This window comes from Mustelus asterias, chromosome 6, assembly GCF_964213995.1.
Source record: "Mustelus asterias chromosome 6, sMusAst1.hap1.1, whole genome shotgun sequence".
Taxonomy (NCBI): Eukaryota; Metazoa; Chordata; class Chondrichthyes; order Carcharhiniformes; family Triakidae; genus Mustelus; species Mustelus asterias.
In genome coordinates this window covers 111,245,560-111,263,377 of record NC_135806.1, presented here as the reverse complement: position 1 = coordinate 111,263,377, position 17,818 = coordinate 111,245,560, and the positions used below count along the sequence as shown (strand labels likewise).

The following is a 17,818-nucleotide window of genomic DNA, read 5'->3' as shown; positions in this document are numbered from 1 at the left end:
AAGCTCACTGGCCTATAATTACCAGGGTTATCCCTGCTATCCTCCTTAAATAACGGTACCACATTCGCTATCCTCCAATCCTCAGGGACCTCACCTGTGTCCAATGAAGAGACAAAGATTTCCGTCAGAGGCCCAGCAATTACATCTCTTGTCTCCCTGAGCAGTCTAGGATAGATGACATCAGGCCCTGGGGATTTGTCAGTTTTAATGTTACCTAAAAAACCTAACACTTCCTCCCTTGTAATAGAGATTCTCCCTAATGGGTCAACACCTCCCTCTGAGACACTCCCAGTCACCAAGTCCCTCTCCTTTGTGAATACCAATGCAAAGTATTCATTTTAGGATCTCCCCTATTCCCTTGAGTTCTAAGCATAATTCCCCTCCTTTGTCCCAGAGAGGTCCGACTTTTTCCCTGACAACTCTTTTGTTCCTAACATATAAATAAAATGCCTTCGGGTTCTCCTTAATCCTGTCTGCCAAGAACATTTCGTGACCTCTTTTTGCCCTTCTAACTCCCCGTTTGAGTTATTTCCTATTCTCTCTGTATTCCTCCAGAGCTGCATCTGTTTTCAGTTGCCTGGACCTAACGTACGCCTCTTTTCTTTTTGATCAGATCCTCAATTTCCCTGGTTATCCATGGCTCTCGAATCCTACCTTTCTTATCCTTTTTTACAGGCACATGCCTGTCCTGCAGCCTTATCAACTGTTCCTTAAAAGCATCCCACATGCCAGACGTGGACTTACCCCCGAACAGCCTCTCCCAATCAACAGCCACCAATTCCTGCCTAATCCGGCTAGAGTTAGCCTTCCCCCAATTTAGCACCCTACCCTTAGGACAACACTCGTCCTTGTCCATTGCTATCCTAAAGTTAACAGAGTTGTGGTCACTATTTGCCACATGTTCCCCTACCGAAACTTTGACGACCTGACCGGGCTCATTTCCCAGAACTAGATCCAGTATAGCCCCCTCTCTAGTTGGGCTATCTACATACTATTCCAAAGAACCTTCCAGTACGCATTTTACAAATTCCTCCCTGTCCAGACCCCCAGCCCTAAGCACTTTCCAGTCTATACCAGGGAAATTGAAGTCTCCCACTACAACAACCCTATTCTTTCTGCACATATCCTGAATCTCCTGACACATCCGTTCCTCCACTTCCTGTGGGCTGTTGGTGGCCTGTAGTTTAGTTTTAGACTTCCCTGCCTTTGGGAAAAGATATTGACTATCTAGCTGATCCATGTCCCTCATTATTTTATAGACCTCTAAGATCACCCCTAAACCTCCAATACTCCAGAGAGAAAAATCCCAGTCTATCCAGCCTCTCCTTATAACTCAAACCATGAAGCCCCAGTAGCATCCTAGTAAATCTTTTCTGCACTCTTTCTAGTTTAATATCCTTTTTATAATAGGGTGACCAGAACTGTACACAGTATTCCAAGTGTGGCCTTACCAATGTCTTGTACAACTTCAACAAGACGTCCCAACTCCTGTATTCAATGTTCTGACCAATGAAACCAAGCATGCTGAATGCCGCCTTCACCACTCTGTCCACCTGTGACTCCACTTTCAAGGAGCTCTGAACCTATACTAATGCGGGCCAGAAATGCAAAGCTCTGTCTTACTGTAAAAAGAGCCGAGTAGCAATCCAACAGTGAATCCTTTTCCTTGGAAGATTCGGCCCCATGTCTTTTAATTGCTAATACTTTATGATGTTAGAAATAACCCTGATATGTGCAGGAAAAAGTGCGTAGACTATTCAATCCATCAAATACATATCATAGTTTTGAGATTTGCAGACTGAAATTTGTACAGAAGCAAACACATGCCTTTAACTTGGCCCAGGCATATTTAATTGAATAGCGAGACCTGCATGTTTTGGGCACTAGCTAGAACTGTATTAATCTTGATTTTATATTGCCGCAATATTGAGCTACAGTCCTGCTTAAAAGGAAACTGACAATCGGATGGGTGTGGCCGCTCATAGCTTTTGATTTTAACAAACACCAGAAAGACTTGATCATTTTTGCAAGTATCAGTTAGCCCAAATTGCCTCAGCCTGAGAGCAGGACTCATTTTCTTCAAGACATCCGTAGATAATTATCCAACAAGTTTCTTCTCTGCAGAAAAAAGCATTGTAGTTCTATGTCTTAAATATTTCAGAACACTTCAGATACAGTGAATTGCTTTGAAGTGAGCTGTCCAAGAAATGCAGGGCCAAAATCAACAAAACCAATAAATTGTGAAATAAATAACAGTGGGGAAAAAGTCATGTTCAAACATCATAATGTTTGGACCATGTTTTGACTACTGTCTGTTTCTTGTCACTGGAACGCGAGAGATAATTGAGCACTAATGCAGAGAATAGCCATAAAGTTGATCCCTTGAGCCAAAGATCTGTTTAAAATTCTTGCCTAATTAAGGTTGCAACCCTATTCTACCACACCTCCACCCCCAGCTAAGTGTGATACCTGGAATTACTGAGGAGTAATTCGAGTAAGGCCTAGCCAGTGACTTATAAAAGTCCAGAATAACTTCCTTGCTTTTGTACACTCTGCCTCTGTTTTATAAACCTCAAATCAATTATTTTATACCACCTTAATTTGTCCTAACATTAAAAGTTTGTGTATGAACTCCAGTCTCTCTTCCTGCTGTCCCTTTAAAATTGTATAACTTTTATATTTTTGGAAGTGGTCAAGTGTGACACTTTAAAACTTGCATCCAGCTTTATCTCTGAAAAAGTGAGTAGACTATCGAATTCTGAAATGCTTTTTCACGTTCCACTGCATGTTAAATGAGCATCTGATCTTTGCTGCCATCACTAGATACATGTTTTACAATTTATGGGAAGGTAATGTCAGGAGAAGAAATGGTGGAAAACATATTGAACTGAAAACATATTGGTGCTTTAAAAAAAGGCATACTGGAGTGGAGTTATATGGGATAAAGCCTAACTCTCTGTAGGCAAGGAATCTTGCCCACTAGGAATGCAGATTGTAAATTTGAACAGACACTGCCCTAGCAACTGATGACAAAAAATTATCCATGGTGTGAGATGATACTGTGACTAAAACACATTCATATCATGTTTCTCGTAACATGCTTCTTGATTGGTATGTTTAAAATTCAGCTCTGGTTTACATGGTGCCGATTTGCCTGGGCACCAGCAACTCATGCTGAGAATGCTCTCTCTCTCTTTCGTTAGCCTGTGTGGTGACCTGATTTTAATGAGTTTAAGTCTGTAAGGGAATATTCCTTGAAGTCGAACTAAGAGAGAAGTTAACATTTAAACATGACAAAATACAATTCTTAAGTATTTCAATAGTTAAAAAATAAAATCTAATTCATTCATTCATATTTGAATTCAATTGTTAAATAAAGTTTCTTTTGATAAAAGCTTCCTGGTGTGTCAGTAGAATGACACCTGGAGTGAAACACCTTATCCTCACAATTCACGTAAAAGAATTGTTGGGGTCTAGTTGGGCTTCATAACATACTTTGGGATTTCTGCTCTGGTACCTTAACAGCTGCATTCCCCAATTTCTCCTGCACATTTCAGGAGATGACGCTTCCTGCAAAGTCATAAAATCATCCCATAAAGAAAATAAACCTGGATTGTGTGATCCATGAGAGAACTGGAACAAGAAAAGGCTTGCATAGTTTAGGAGCCTCCAGAATTTTTTGAAGAATAAAATTGTAGTTTTTTCCACTGCAATTGACCTATTCTTATAAGTAGAACAGACCATTAATGTTCTGCAAGCTTTACTGTACTCTCAACTTTCAACTTTGCCTATAATAGTGTTGACACCAGCACTCCAGAGCTAATTCCCATCAATAGCCCTTGCTAAAAATAGGCTGCCACTCAATCCATTTACACTCGGCAAAAAACACTTTTTAGCTCCTCCAGCTTCTCGATCCATTTTACCATCTTTTATCTCCCCATATGAAATTTTGATCAAATTCCAAATACCTGCATAAGATTATCACCTTCATTTTTCTTGTTGTGGCATTTTCATTGCTGGAGCAGCTAAATAACTTTTTTCACAGAGCATTCAATTTAATCTAAATTATCTTGTTCTTCTAACAGTCAGTCACAACAATAACCAGATACACATTCTGTTTTTGTGGGTATGTTTAAGACTGGGTATAAATCTCAATTTCTTATATTTTGTTCATTTTTCAACACCAGCAAATCGATCTGTGGGCACAGATTTCAACTAGTTGGCCAAAGACCAGAGGGCTAAATTACAAGAGATGTTTTTGAGCAGCGAGATATAATCTGGAATGCACTGACAGAAAAGGTGACCACAGTAGATTTAGTAGTAACTTTCAAAAGGGAATTGACAGCTGGATGAAAATTTGTAGGGCTATGAGGAAGAGTTGGAGAGTGGAACTAATTGGATAGTCCTTGCAAAGAGTTGAAAACCTACACGGTGGGGCAAATGGCCACTGTATGAGCTGTCCTCTGCTGTGTGAATGTGAGCTCGTTGACACTTGGGTCTCTCTGAGATGAAATCGAAGAATGCCAAGTTTTTTTAAACAAAACATTTGATTTATCCTACTTCTCCTTGGATGTATCAACATATTGGTGCGGTTTCTGAAGAAGGGGTGTTAAATTACCACTGGTTTAAAATTTTTGATCTTTGGTTCCAATTTAATCACTAAATGTGTGGCAATGGAGCATGTTAATTTTACAAGTTGGTTTTCAGTGAATTGTAGAAATAATTGCGGCTGCAGTGAAATCCTGAGATTTATATTGACTGCAAAGTTTATTTTTGAAACTGATTCACTTTAATAAATCTTGTAATTCTGAAGATGGAATACTGATTAAACAGGAGGTGCTTAATACATTTCAGTTTAAAATATTACAGATCTGTGAAAAACTCTTCTATATAATTTTGATCTCTAATATTTAAATGGAACGAATGAAGGCTTTAAGTAAGTGTTCACATTAAGAGTAGATTTGTAAATAGTTTTTTGTACTGTTGAGTGATGGATTCAGCTAGAAATCATCTGTGGAGCAGTTGTATCAATTTGAAAAGTTTCCATGATATACCCCTCAGACTTAAATTATGGTTTGGCTTTATAGCTATAGAACAAATGTGTTCATGTGCAGCAGAGTGTATAATTCCCAACAGCTGTTAGATTCTTCTCCTAAGCTGCTAGCACCTATCTAACCCAACCAATTCTCTGCATTATTGCCGGTAACTTGTCTGGCGATATGGTTTACTGGTGCTCATTGCCATACTATAAGTTCTCACAAGAGGCAGTTCTTCATGTCTGAGGCTAATGCACAGATATCATTAATTCAGCTATAAAGAGCATCATAAGTAAGCCCAAACATGTTCTCATTTTGAAATTCACATCCATGTTTCCAGTTTTGTTTTAAAATCACCTGGATTGAGAATCGGGAGTGTCAGTTTGTTTCCTGGTCAGCCGAGACTCTAGTCCCAAGGGCTTAATATGCCGAATTAGAAGATGACACATTACAACCCTTCGGAATAAACATTGAGTTCCACTACTTCAGACTAACCTTTTATCTCCATCTTGACCTTTTTTTAAATGGAAAAAAATGATTCCACTCAAACCTTCCCACTGGACCATGTGTCACTTGTTCTTAAGTTTTGCTTTCACTGTGCACTGAGCTTTGTTCTCCTGTTAACACATTCTGCTATCTTATGCTATATCAGCACCTTCCTTAGTCCTTAACACTGCCATTAACACTTCCTCTGCCTCATGCGCTGCACATCTTTGTTACAATCTCTCCTAGTTCCCACCTATCATTGACCTACTTTGCTCCACCCCAGTATATAATCCATCACACTTCTCCCCTCTTTAACCCTGAAAAGTCATACATGCTCAAAACGTTAACTGTTTCTCTCACCATAGACATACCGGTTATCCCTGAGTGATATCCCAGTTGAAATTTAATTAATTGGACTAAAATTGGTGACTTAACTAGAATACTCCAGTTTTATATGATGCTGTTCCACACTGAATACTAGCCTGTCTGTTATATATTGCAGTCAAGTAGTATTGTCCTTGCTGATGACTATACTTCCAAATTTAATATCATTGGCAAATTTTACGCGCGCACTCAGAAAAAGACCTCTGTCTTTGCGAATATCCCCTTCTCCACTTTAATCAAATAGGCCCCACCCTACGACACATTTTCCCAACGTTAGTGTCTTCCCCAATCATTACTGCAAACTTACCTCCCTTTTTTCCATCCCTATCTTTTTCTGAACACTATAATTCTTGAATGTTAAATGCCCAGTCCCCCTCATTTGGTGTCAGATTTTCATTATTGCTGCTGGATCATATTCTCTCATGGCTATTTATGCTTGTAACTCACCAACCTTATTCACTACACTATTTACATATATGCACTGTAATCCTGTCTGTCATTTCTTGTTATTCTTGGTCTGCTCCACTCTACATCCCTTTCATGTACCATCCAATGCTCACTCCTTTATGCACCTTATTATTCTTTGCGCTGGCGCCCATCTTTATTAATATTCCTTTAATTTTTTAATAAATGGAATTTATTTTTTTAATGTGGGATATTTTTAGTACAGGAAGGATTTCCTGTAATAGCAACTAATGCATCAAAGCCACTTGTTAAAAGCTACATCTGTGGAACAGCTATTTACTGTGCAATCTATATTAATGACTTCAACAAAGGGACTCCAGTTTTAATTTTTCAAGCTTGTTGCCCTTCTAGATCTGTCTGCAACTTGATAGATTTGACCAGACTGTCTGCCTCCAAAGCCCCTCCAACTCTGTGGGACTGTATTTGCCTGGTTACATTCTTATCTAACTAGTCAGTTGTTTGAAGCATTGGCTTCTCTTCCCACTATCCACAGGTACCTTTGGTGTCCCTAACCATCTATCCTTGGCTCCCTCCTATTTCACATTCGACATTGCCAATTCTTTTCAGTCCCTGCCTCAAACACTAGTCCCTATTCGCTGCCACCTCCATTCATCTCCCTGGCAACTTTCTGTGGATGAACCAGACTGCTGCAATCTTGGTGTCGTATTTGGCCCAGAGATGAGCATCTTACGACCTATCCGTGCCATCACTATTTTCATCCCATCACCCAACTCCATCCCTGTCTTTTTTCAGCTGCTGAAATACCCATCCATGCCTTTGTTACCTCTGGACTTGATGATTCAAATGTCCTCCTGGCTGACCTCTCGTGGTTCTACCTCTAAACTTTTTATATCATCCAAAACTCTGCCTGTGCCTGTGTCCTAACTGCCATCAAGTTCCATTTACTCATTCTCCACCCACCCACCCCAAAACCCATATGTTGACCCCATTGTCTCTTGGTCAAGCAACAGATTGACTTTAAAATTCTGTTCATTTTTGGAATCTTTCCATGCTTTCCGCCACACCCCACTCTTCTTGCATCTAATCTCCTCCAGCCTCACCGCTCATTTCGATACTTTGTGTCCCTGATTTTAATTATCCACCATTGCTGATTGTGCCTTTAGTTGCCTTGGCCCCAAGTTCTGTCTACCTTCTAATACTCCTTAAAACCTACCTCGTTGAGGCCATCTGCCTTATGTGGATTGGCGTTCCATTTTGCTTGATGCCTGTACAGCACTGTGGAACATTTTATTACATTAAACAGCAGGATCTTGATTAATCATGTAATATTCTTAAAGGGCATAACAGGATAAATGTTGAGAGGCTGTCTTTCCTAACTGGATAGTCCAGAGCTAGAAGGCATAGCCTCAGGAAAAGCCTTGGCCTTTTATTACTGAGATCACTCGGCTTGCGATGTTTTGGAATTCTCTGCCCCAGAGAGTTCTGGATGCTTGGCAGATGAGTATATCCAAAGATGTGTTCAATGGATCAAGGGATATGGGATCAGATGGGAAAACAGTTGTTTGAAAATCAGTCATTATGTTTGTGCATGACACAGCAGGCTCAAGGTTTCATATGGCCTACTGTTTCTTGCGTTCTTATGTGATCCTTCACCGTGCAAAGCAATAAGAATGTACTGTTTTCCTGAGGCATGTTTTGCCCTGATCACCATAATTGTGGTCATTTGCAGCTAGGGTACTTATTGACTAAATAGTAAGATTTGCTTATCCTCTTAAGTTTTATGTAGTACTATTGACTGGAGAACCTGCTTTTTTGAGGATTTGCTGTTAACTGGGCTAATTTACCTAGATACGGAAAGAATAAAGGCATGTGTTAAACCTGTAAACAGAATGATATTGCATCGAATTGCACTTGATGAATTCAGTACTAATTAATGCTTAATTTCTCCACCCAATTTGTGTATTAATTTTCTCTCCCTGCAGCGTGTGGGATCATCTCCATCCTCACGGGCAAATTTCAATTGTACCTTTCTTTTCAAAAACAGGAGAGCACAGAAGAGATGATCAAGATGACTGTTCTGCCTCTGTATCACAAGCAGCTCCTATTCCTGCAACCTCGGATCCTTCAATTCCATTTGATTCTGATCGGATGGTATGTAGTAAACGGACTTTATTTAAATGTCAGATTTACCTTCGACACCAGCGTTGCCGTTCTTGGTTTTGTAGTGAAGTAATTCTGGAGGTTTGCCTTGAGACTACCATGAATGGTGCAACAAAAGTTTTGTTTCTCCAATTCTACCTAGTTTCTAAACTCTGCCATTATTGCAGAGGAAAGGAAATTTTTTAAGGACACACCTTTTCATTGCACTTCAACTACTGGGATTGTTTCCACTGGAGCAGAGAGCATGGAGATGAAACCTATTGAAGATTTTAAAATTTTAACGTTTTGATTTTGTCACCAGATAAAGGGGTTAAAAAGTTAAATATCATAGTCGCAGGTACTGAGTACTTTTTTGTACTCCTGTGTCATAGATTAGTTGGCTTACCTGTTTTGTTTTCCCTACTGGACGCTTCCTGTGTGAGTTGCCTCTCTTCTGAAACTTAGTCCCATGAACCAGATCTTCTGTTCTCTGGATGGTACCCTGGAAGATGTGCTTATGGGCCTGTCATAAGTCTCCAGGCAAGGACTGCATGGGAATTACCCGGCGAGTTTCAGCCTCTGTTGGGCAATTACCCTGCATCTGGAATCCTCTGACACTCTTAATTGAAGTCAGAGACTTTGCATGGTTCCGACCCACTTGGCAAAATAGTTACCCATGAAAACCTAGAAGATTGAAACCAGTTATAACTCCAAGGTTCCTGACCCTTGATGCCCTACTGGTTCGACATGGTGAATAGCACTCCAGAGAAGATTCAGCCTGTTGAATGAGCAGCTTGCTTTTGCCAATCCAGATCTATGTGCACAAGTTTGATCTGTTAATGTGCCGAATTTTTAAAAATCATATATGTGATGCAGTTTTTTTTATTCAGTTCATGGTAAGAGGCCTAAGCCAGTAGAATTTGTGCTTTCTAGCTGGACATGTACAAAATTATCTGCCGAAAAATCTGGAGAAAGATAAAACAACAAATAATGTAGGACATAATCCAGATTGAAATAGTTTTCAAGGAGTGCAATAAAGTTAATAAATTTATTTCCAGAGATATTTGCAGAAATTGAAGCGTATTAGGTATATGAAATATTTAGCTATTTGGCTTGCACAGCATCTTATCGCATCTCCAAAATTTCTAATTGTTTTATTTGTAACAAATTACTGAGAGCTCTGGTAGTGCCAATAATGTTGAGAAACAAGTTTCATTTTGCGTACCAATCCCATAAGTAGCAGTCCGATAAAAGACCAGCTTGTGAAAGTGTTTTGGGGAGGGGTGGGAATTTTTATTCGTTCTCGGGATGCGAGGGTTACTGGCAAGGCCAGTATCACTGCTCATACCACTTCTCCACATCATGCATACGACTTTCCCCAGGGAAATTAGGAGGTTACCTGTTTCCTTCAACTATTGTAGTTCAGGGTGCGTGTGCGCACTCAGTGCTGAGAGTGTGTTCCAGGACTTTGTCTCCGTGACAATGAAGGAACAGCAATTATAGTTCCAGTTCGGGAACATGTGACTTGGAGGGGAACTTGCAGATGTTCCCATGCGATACCTGGCCCTGTCCTTCTAGGTGGTAGGTTTTGACCAGGAGAGTTGAGAACATCCTACCCCATTTTCCATTGGGGATTTTGAGTATTATAAGATCCACAAGACGAAACAGGGACTTGACATCACCTAATAACCTGATACAGTACTGTGTTAAAGTTCCCAAATGATCTGCTGGAGTGAAGCTTCAGTAAACTGCCTCTGACTCCAATGAAAGTGCTACCAACTGAGCATGTGATGAAGGGTACTTGAAGCTCAGCTGTACTTGTAATTGTACTGGTCACAGTGAAGAACTTTGGTGTTCTGAAAAGTTTAAATGCATGGCTGTGGAATGATGTAATTTTGCCTGGTAGATGGAAAAGAAAATCCATTTAGATCTTAGATTTTTTTTTAAGTAATATAAAGTCTAGTGGATTGCTTTTTAAAAACTAGTGGATGGGATGAGGCGGAACTGCTCTCTATTGTAACTGCTCTCTGCAGCATTAGGGCCATATTTGTGGATTCAGTCCTCTCCCAAGGTGATGATGAATGAGGCACCACAGGAGTACATAGGGCTTCAGCCAAACCTTTGTACCAATACAAGGTTTAATTCATTTGTTACTCTATTTTTGCTGTAGCATTGAACTATTTGACATTCTTTCAATTTGTCAAGGACATGCATGTCCTTTACTTAAATTTAATTTTGTTTTTGACAGTGTTGTAATCGGATGAATGAGTGTTTCATCCACTTACTTTTGCCAGCTTGTAGAACTTATGGCCATAGTTCAAAGACATAGATAAAATTCCAAATAACTTGGTGCATCAGTTTTTAAGGATATAACAATTTTGAAACAATTTTAAAATTTCATTATGGTCTCTACATCTTTCTAAATCTCTCAAAATACTTTTACCTTTTCCTTTCATCTTTCCACTAAATCTATTTATAGGCAATCTGATTAGTTGGCTGGGTGCCATGGACAAATCAGATCACAGAAAAGACACAGGTGGATCAATGGATGCTCGATGGGCGATAACACTAGTGCTGTGACAAACTGCCAGAGTTGCTTTACTTAATTCTGCAAGTGCTGGAAATCTGAAATTTAAATCACAAAACGCAGAAAATACTCAGCAGGTCTCTCAGCATCTATGGAGAGGGATAGTTAACATTTCACATCAATGACCTTTCACCCGAATAAAGTTGCTCCACTGTTTTTGACAGTCATTGACCTGCCCTCCACTTATATTTCATCAATATAACTCTCTTCTTTTGAAATGCTTCAGAAGGGTGCTTAGGAAACTTGCAGACTTAGCAATTGAGAACCTAGTCTTGGGTATAGGGATACAGAGAAAATAATGGGAATGATTTTTTTGGGAATAGTGTGTGAGTAACCCTATTGACAGGGATGGTGAAAGACTAATTCAGCTTGGGTGGAGACAAGGCCCTAGATGAGTCTACCCTAGTCTCAGGTGCTACAAATATAAGTGGCTGGAACAGCACATGTGGCTATTCTCTCTTTCAATACATAACAATCTTGGGTTAGATCATTCTGTGGTCAGCTTTGTCTATAGTTGTTCCTAGAGATACTGAGCTGAATTTTGCAGCCTCATGTCCCATTAATGGTCTCAAATAAGACTATTCTTTTGTTCAGCATGCAGAAAATCATTCATCTTTTGGGTTCACCATTGAGACCCACCTGTAGAATTTCTGGTTGCTCATTTTGGAAAGTACACACCTTGGCAAGTTAAATGGCCTGACGAATACCAGAGAGCTCAGGCATAGATAATCAAGACCAAAGCTTAAGGACTTATAAATATTATACAGTGGTACTGCTAGAATTCAACCAGATGAAAAGCAATCCATGCCAGTCTGTATCATACTGACCAGCATTGAGGATTGTGCTAATAATTGAAATGAATGTTATCTGCCAAGTGCCATGGCAGTTACAAAATTCAACAAGAAATTATATCTTGTCAATCTCTCCCAGCCTTCTGTGCCATCAGTTATGTCCACCAGCATCAACAACCTGGGGGTCACCTTTGTTCAGAAGCTGAACTGAACCAATCACATCAACTACATGGCTACAACTGTCAAGACTGGATGCACTAACAAGCAACCTACCTGTTTGATTAATGCTTCTCTGCTGCTCTACAATGCACAAGTCAATAGGTGTGATATAATGCCCATTACATGCCTGGGTGTGTGCAACTGCAAAAACATCCAAAGCTTCGGGTAATCCATGAAGTTTTGGTTAGCAAGCCTGCTTCTGAACTCATTCCACTGTGTTACTACTGTGGCTGGAATAAATCCACTGAAGACTGGGGTCAAAGAAAGCTTTGTTATTGCACCAATCTTTGTTTTCCTCACTGTAATATTGCATCTCGCCTCCAGCATTTACCATGGGCAAGGAACAAATCTACAAAACAGGCAAGAAGCTGTCTGACCTATGCTGCCTTCAAACCAAAGCCACTTCAACTTCAGTCAGAGAGCTTCTTTATGCAGATCAGATGATGTTTATTTGTGTCCTCATTCAGAAACAGAGCTCCAGGACATCACTGAGTCCTTCTCAGAAGCAGATGAGAAAATGGACTTTCACTCAGCATCCAGAGAATTAGGGTCCTCTTCCAACCATCTCCCTAAGCCACTCGCAAAAGTACAGTGGAAACGCTAGGGGTATCCTCAAAACAGCTCCGCTGACTGAATCCCCAGCTTGTGACTGACCAAAATAGAAATGGCTCATCAGAGAAGATATTGAGCACATCGTAAGACTTTGTTGGGAATGTGCAGAAATGAAGTCTAGGTGCTGAGAGCACACAGACCTCCAAGTAGTCCATCTACACAACCCTTCAATTACCACCTACCCTGCATACAACAGTCTGCAGATCATACATTGGACTTGGCCATCTCGGAGCTCATTCAACCAAAGTGAAAGCAAGTCCTCCTCAATCCCTAGGGACTGCTTAAGAAAGAAGAGACAAGAATGGATCTTTCACAGAATGCATTGCAGCAATTCCTTGGCCTCCACACCTGAACCATGAGGCAAGAAAAGCAATATTGGTTCATCAGCTCATTCAAGTTCTTTAGGTTGTATCTCTGCATGATTTGGGCATGTACAAATAATACCCTTTTTCATGATTGCTGGGTCAAAAGTCAAACTCCCATCTTAATGTCATTAGGAACACCATTACCAGAAGAGGTGAGATTGTTCAAAAACCCAAATTTACCAGCTTCCTCCCAGGACACAGACTATTTGTGCAGGGCTGGAGTTCTCCCTCTCGGCAGTCTCCACCTTTTTCATCACCGTACAATTTGTTTCCGGTTCTTAAAAATAGGGCAGGACAAGCTCTTATGGTTCATGCCTAGGAGTTCTGCACTGTAAAACCATACAGAAAGGAGGATGATATTGGAAAGCAAAAGGCTTTTGTCTTTGTTTCAGATAAAACTTTAGGAAATTCAGGAGAAACTTTACCAAAAGACTGGTAAGAATGTGGAAGGCACTGCAATAAAGAATAGTTTAGATAAATTATTGCACTTGAGGGGAAGCTAGAAAAGCACTTGAAGGAGAAAGTAATAGGTTATACTAATTGGGTTAGATTAAGTGGGACGAGGCTCGTGAAGCATAAAGGCTGGCATGAAAAGGGTGGGCTGAATGGTCTTTTCTGTAATGTAGACTCTAACTCTAATTTTGTGTACTTAATCTTTCACTTACTATTTTTCTAAATCTGATTTGTATCTTGTGTCCTAAAACCCACAGTCTGAAAGTCGTCAGTTTTTTGGAACCCAAAACACTCTTGTGACCTAAAGTTATTTTCATAGAAGGCCTACAGTGCAGAAGGAGACCATTCAGCCCATCGAGTATGCACTGACCACAATCCCACCCAGGTCCTTTCCCGTAAACCTACATATTTACCCTGTTAATCCCCCTGACACTAGAGTCAATTTAACGTGGCCAATCAACCTAACCTGCACCTCTTTGGAGTGTGGGAGGAAATCAGGCACCCGGAGGTTATCTTCAATCAGCAAATTGTAAGTAAGTTGTCCTGTTCAAACTTGGCAACATTATTTTACCAGCTATGGTACGTAGGGCTGCTAATTTAAGTAGTCCTTGGTGCTGAGTGTAAAAGCTAACTGGTGTAACCTGAAAACCATCCAGTCGCATATTTTGAATGTTTGAGTTCAAGGTTAAAAGTAACAAAACTGCTGCAGATTTATCTTTGAGATGCACTTAGCAAATTGTATTGTGATAAAATACCTTGGCAGTTTGATTTTGTTTTTTTCATTCCTTATGCAGTCTCACTTTGGGGATGTGAATATGGAATGATATGTTGGATCCCTACAGTGCCAAAGGAGGCCACTTGACCCATGGAGTCTGCACTGACTCTGACAGAACATCTTACCCAAGCCCACCCTATCCGCATTACTGCCCACTGTAAAAAAAAAAAAAATGTGATAAGGTACAAAGGATAAAGGGATGCCACAACCATGTCACACTTTCAGGAGAAAATTCTAAGAAAAGAAACTAGAGCCTGTGGGGAGGGAAAAAAACCTACCTTTTTGCTTCACAACACATTATTATAGCTCTGCACCTCCCTCAGTAAAATACAGTAACTTAAAAACAATGTGAAAAACCTCATTGCCACTATTGTGAGATCACATTGACTGTTGAGGGCAACAGTCAATGTGATGTCACAATAGTGGCAATGAGGTTTTTCACATTGTTTTTAAGTTGCTGTATTTTACTGAGGGAGGTGCAGAGCTGTAATGATGTGATGTGATGTTCTGTCAGTCAGTGCAGACTCCATGGGTCAAGTGGCCTCCTTTGGCTGCACAATGCTGCTAAATTAGTACTTGCACATTGAGCATATAGCTAATGAGGAAAAATGGGATGCATCAGAAATCATAATTACAAAACACAAGGAAGCCAAACAGCACATTGTGCCTATTGTTGCTAATTCATCTTCAATAAGCTCTTGTCCTTTCCCTGAGTTTGTTGTTGGGGTGGTGGGAGGTGCATAAGCTTTGGGCAATATGCTTTTACCAAGTTTTCATCCATTTTTGTAGTGGCTCTTTAACCCTTGGTAGGGGTTCATCAGACACATCTTTGGGAAATTTCCAGACATCCCTAGAATTTTGCCTTTTAAATCCTTAAGTCTCAACAAATCGCATGTTAGCTTAGCTTCATTGAAGGCATCAAAGGACTCTAAAAGCTGCCTGCTTAATCCATTTGAAGTCCTGGCTGGCAGTTCATGCCAAGTGGAATAAACCCCAAGGAATGTCAGGGTTCCTACCCACCTGAGGCAAGACTACATCTTCCTGGTTTCTCTAAATAGTGTGGAACATTTGCCACTCTTCAATCCTTTGGAATGATTCCTATTTCCAGAGATGTTTGGTGGACTCCCTCACTATTCTGGAATTATACTGACTTGATGGCATCTACTTCTAGTCTCATTGATTTAAATATTTGCTAACATCCAGTGCAAGAAGCAAATGTTTAGTTGTCTTTCATTCTGCCATTTTTGAGAGCAAGATGACCTCTTTCCCCTCAAGTTGTTCCCCTTACATACTGGTGAAGGGAAACTAGGCTTTTTGTGTCGACTGCATAGCATAGTACACTTGCATAGCCTTCCTAATTTTTAAAATCTGTTCAATATGCTTTTGTCTTGTTTAATGTATTATTCTCCTTGTGCATTATGTGCCTCAGGATAAGGTCTTGTGTGGGTTTTAGTTGCATCATTTTGTCACCAGAGGTCACTGTTGCAAAGACGACCAAGAAAATATTCTGCTCCTTTTTTCTACTTGTTTAGCCCCCAATTAATTGGATTTTGTTTTCTGTTCCTGCTCTTTCCGGTATAATCAGTATTTTCTCTTTACTATGCACCGTCTTTTCAAAAATAACTAACCAGTAAAATATGCCAGTGCTTCCTTCAGTAAAGCTCAATCCCCTTTTCCATGTTTCCACTCAATTTTTATGTTGAAATTTTTTAACTCTACTGTACTATTAATGGAGAGATTCAAATTGGGAATCCTTGCACACTCCGATTTACCACATGCACATTCTGATAGAAATCCAGCCACACTATTGAAATGGCCCTAATCAAACTTATCAGTGCCATTTCTGTTACTTTGTCTTTGGTGCATGATTCTGCTCTCTTTTCTACATCTTTAACATGGTTGACCACACTGTCTTCCTCAAGTCACTCCTTCTGTCCAGCTTGGTGCCATCACCTAAAGATTTGTCGTCTTTTCTCTCTCCTCTTGCATGCGTGCCCCATCACCCAAAGCCATGCAGTCAGGAGGTCCCCCCGATTTCCTTGGCTTCATCACTAATTCTGTACCCCTTACAGCAATTCAATTCCTTTCCTCACTTTTGTGGGTGGAGCCAGATTTCTCATATAGTCAACGTCCTATTCAAATTAAAGCTGAGCTCCATCACATCTCCATCCCAAATGCCACCAAGTTCTACTTCTAACATCATCCATTTCTATCTACAGCCTTGCTATCATCTGTGATTCTTGCAACTGTCTCAATTTACTGCTGCCCGTTCTACCTTTGTGCTTCAGCTCATCCAAAAATCTGCTGCCTGTATCCTGTCATGCTTTCACCCATCACTGCTGTTTTTGTCAACCTACATTGGTTCCAGGTCCTCCCAAGTTTTCAAACTTAAAATTCTTGTGTTAAAACCTGTCATCACCTTGCCAATCCCTCATAGCTACTTTAAACCAATAGGATCTCTTCCCCCTCATCCTCTTCCCTCCCCACTCCTTCCCTGAAATTGATGTTCCCTCTGGATCTTGCCTTTTGTGCCTCTCCCTTTGATTTCTCCAATATTGAACACACTGCTTTTGACAATCTAGACCCCTCATTTGAACATTTCCCTCAGTAAATTAAAAGCTACCTCTTTGATCAAGTTTTTGATTAACCTTTCTAATATCTCCTCCTTCAGTGTTTGATTATACTTGGTAAACACATTTGGAACATTTTCTATATTAAGCAATATACATTTAAAGCTCTGTTGCTGACTTCATGCAGAAAAATGTACATATTAGAATAGCTGAAACCTGGCATATTTAAGTTTAAACTCTCTTGATCATTTCCACTCCCAGGTTACTTTGCATTTTGGCACGACAAATGTTGCCCAAACCATACCTGGCGAGGCAGGCACTCCACCAGCTGCTGTAACTGTGGCACCTTCATCATTAGGATTCCAAAGTGCCCAGAAACTGGTAAGAATTCAAAATTGTTAGTAAGATCATGGTGCATAAATTTGTATATCGCCAGTCCAACGTGCACTCAAAGACTTGATTGTAAAACTGACTGCTGGTTACTATTAGCAATTTTGCATTACCACCTTTTACTAATTTATACACCTGTACCTCATTTATGAAATGCAGCTTGATCACCTCATTGAACTAAGGGTTATGTGTTCTTTAAAAAATATTTTAAAACCTTCTAATATACTAGACTAAGAGGATGCACAAGTCTTAAAAATGTGGGTGAAAATATAGTAAAAAGAGCAGTTTCAGTTTTTACATGAAAGAAATTCAACCCAGATTTTCAGATTAAATTTTACAGGACTCTATAAACTGCTGAGGCAAGCCTTTGAAGTTGCATTTTATTTGGGATTCCTGAAGTGTCAACTTGGCTCGGTGCTAGCATTACCTGTGAATGCAATGTTTTTAGGGTCATGAGCAACAGTGTGTCTTGAATTGTTGATTTGGCTCTTGGATGAAAGGCTAGAAAAAGTTTAGCAGCTTGCATGAAGCAATGACTAGTGAATCAACCTCTGCATTTGAATATCTATAGAATCATAGGATCCC

At 40.0% G+C, this 17,818-nt stretch overlaps 1 protein-coding gene across 3 annotated transcripts in view; it reads left to right on the top strand.

Annotated features, from left to right (window-relative positions):
- The window catches only part of poc5 (POC5 centriolar protein homolog (Chlamydomonas)), a 76,891-nt gene that overhangs the window by 47,465 nt on the left and 11,608 nt on the right, over positions 1–17,818 (top strand). For all 3 annotated transcript variants that reach the window (XM_078214938.1, XM_078214937.1, XM_078214939.1), the window contains 2 exons: positions 8,377–8,483; positions 17,105–17,224. In XM_078214938.1, the coding sequence (XP_078071064.1) occupies positions 8,377–8,483; positions 17,105–17,224 (227 nt within the window). The remainder of the gene's footprint in view (positions 1–8,376; positions 8,484–17,104; positions 17,225–17,818) is intronic.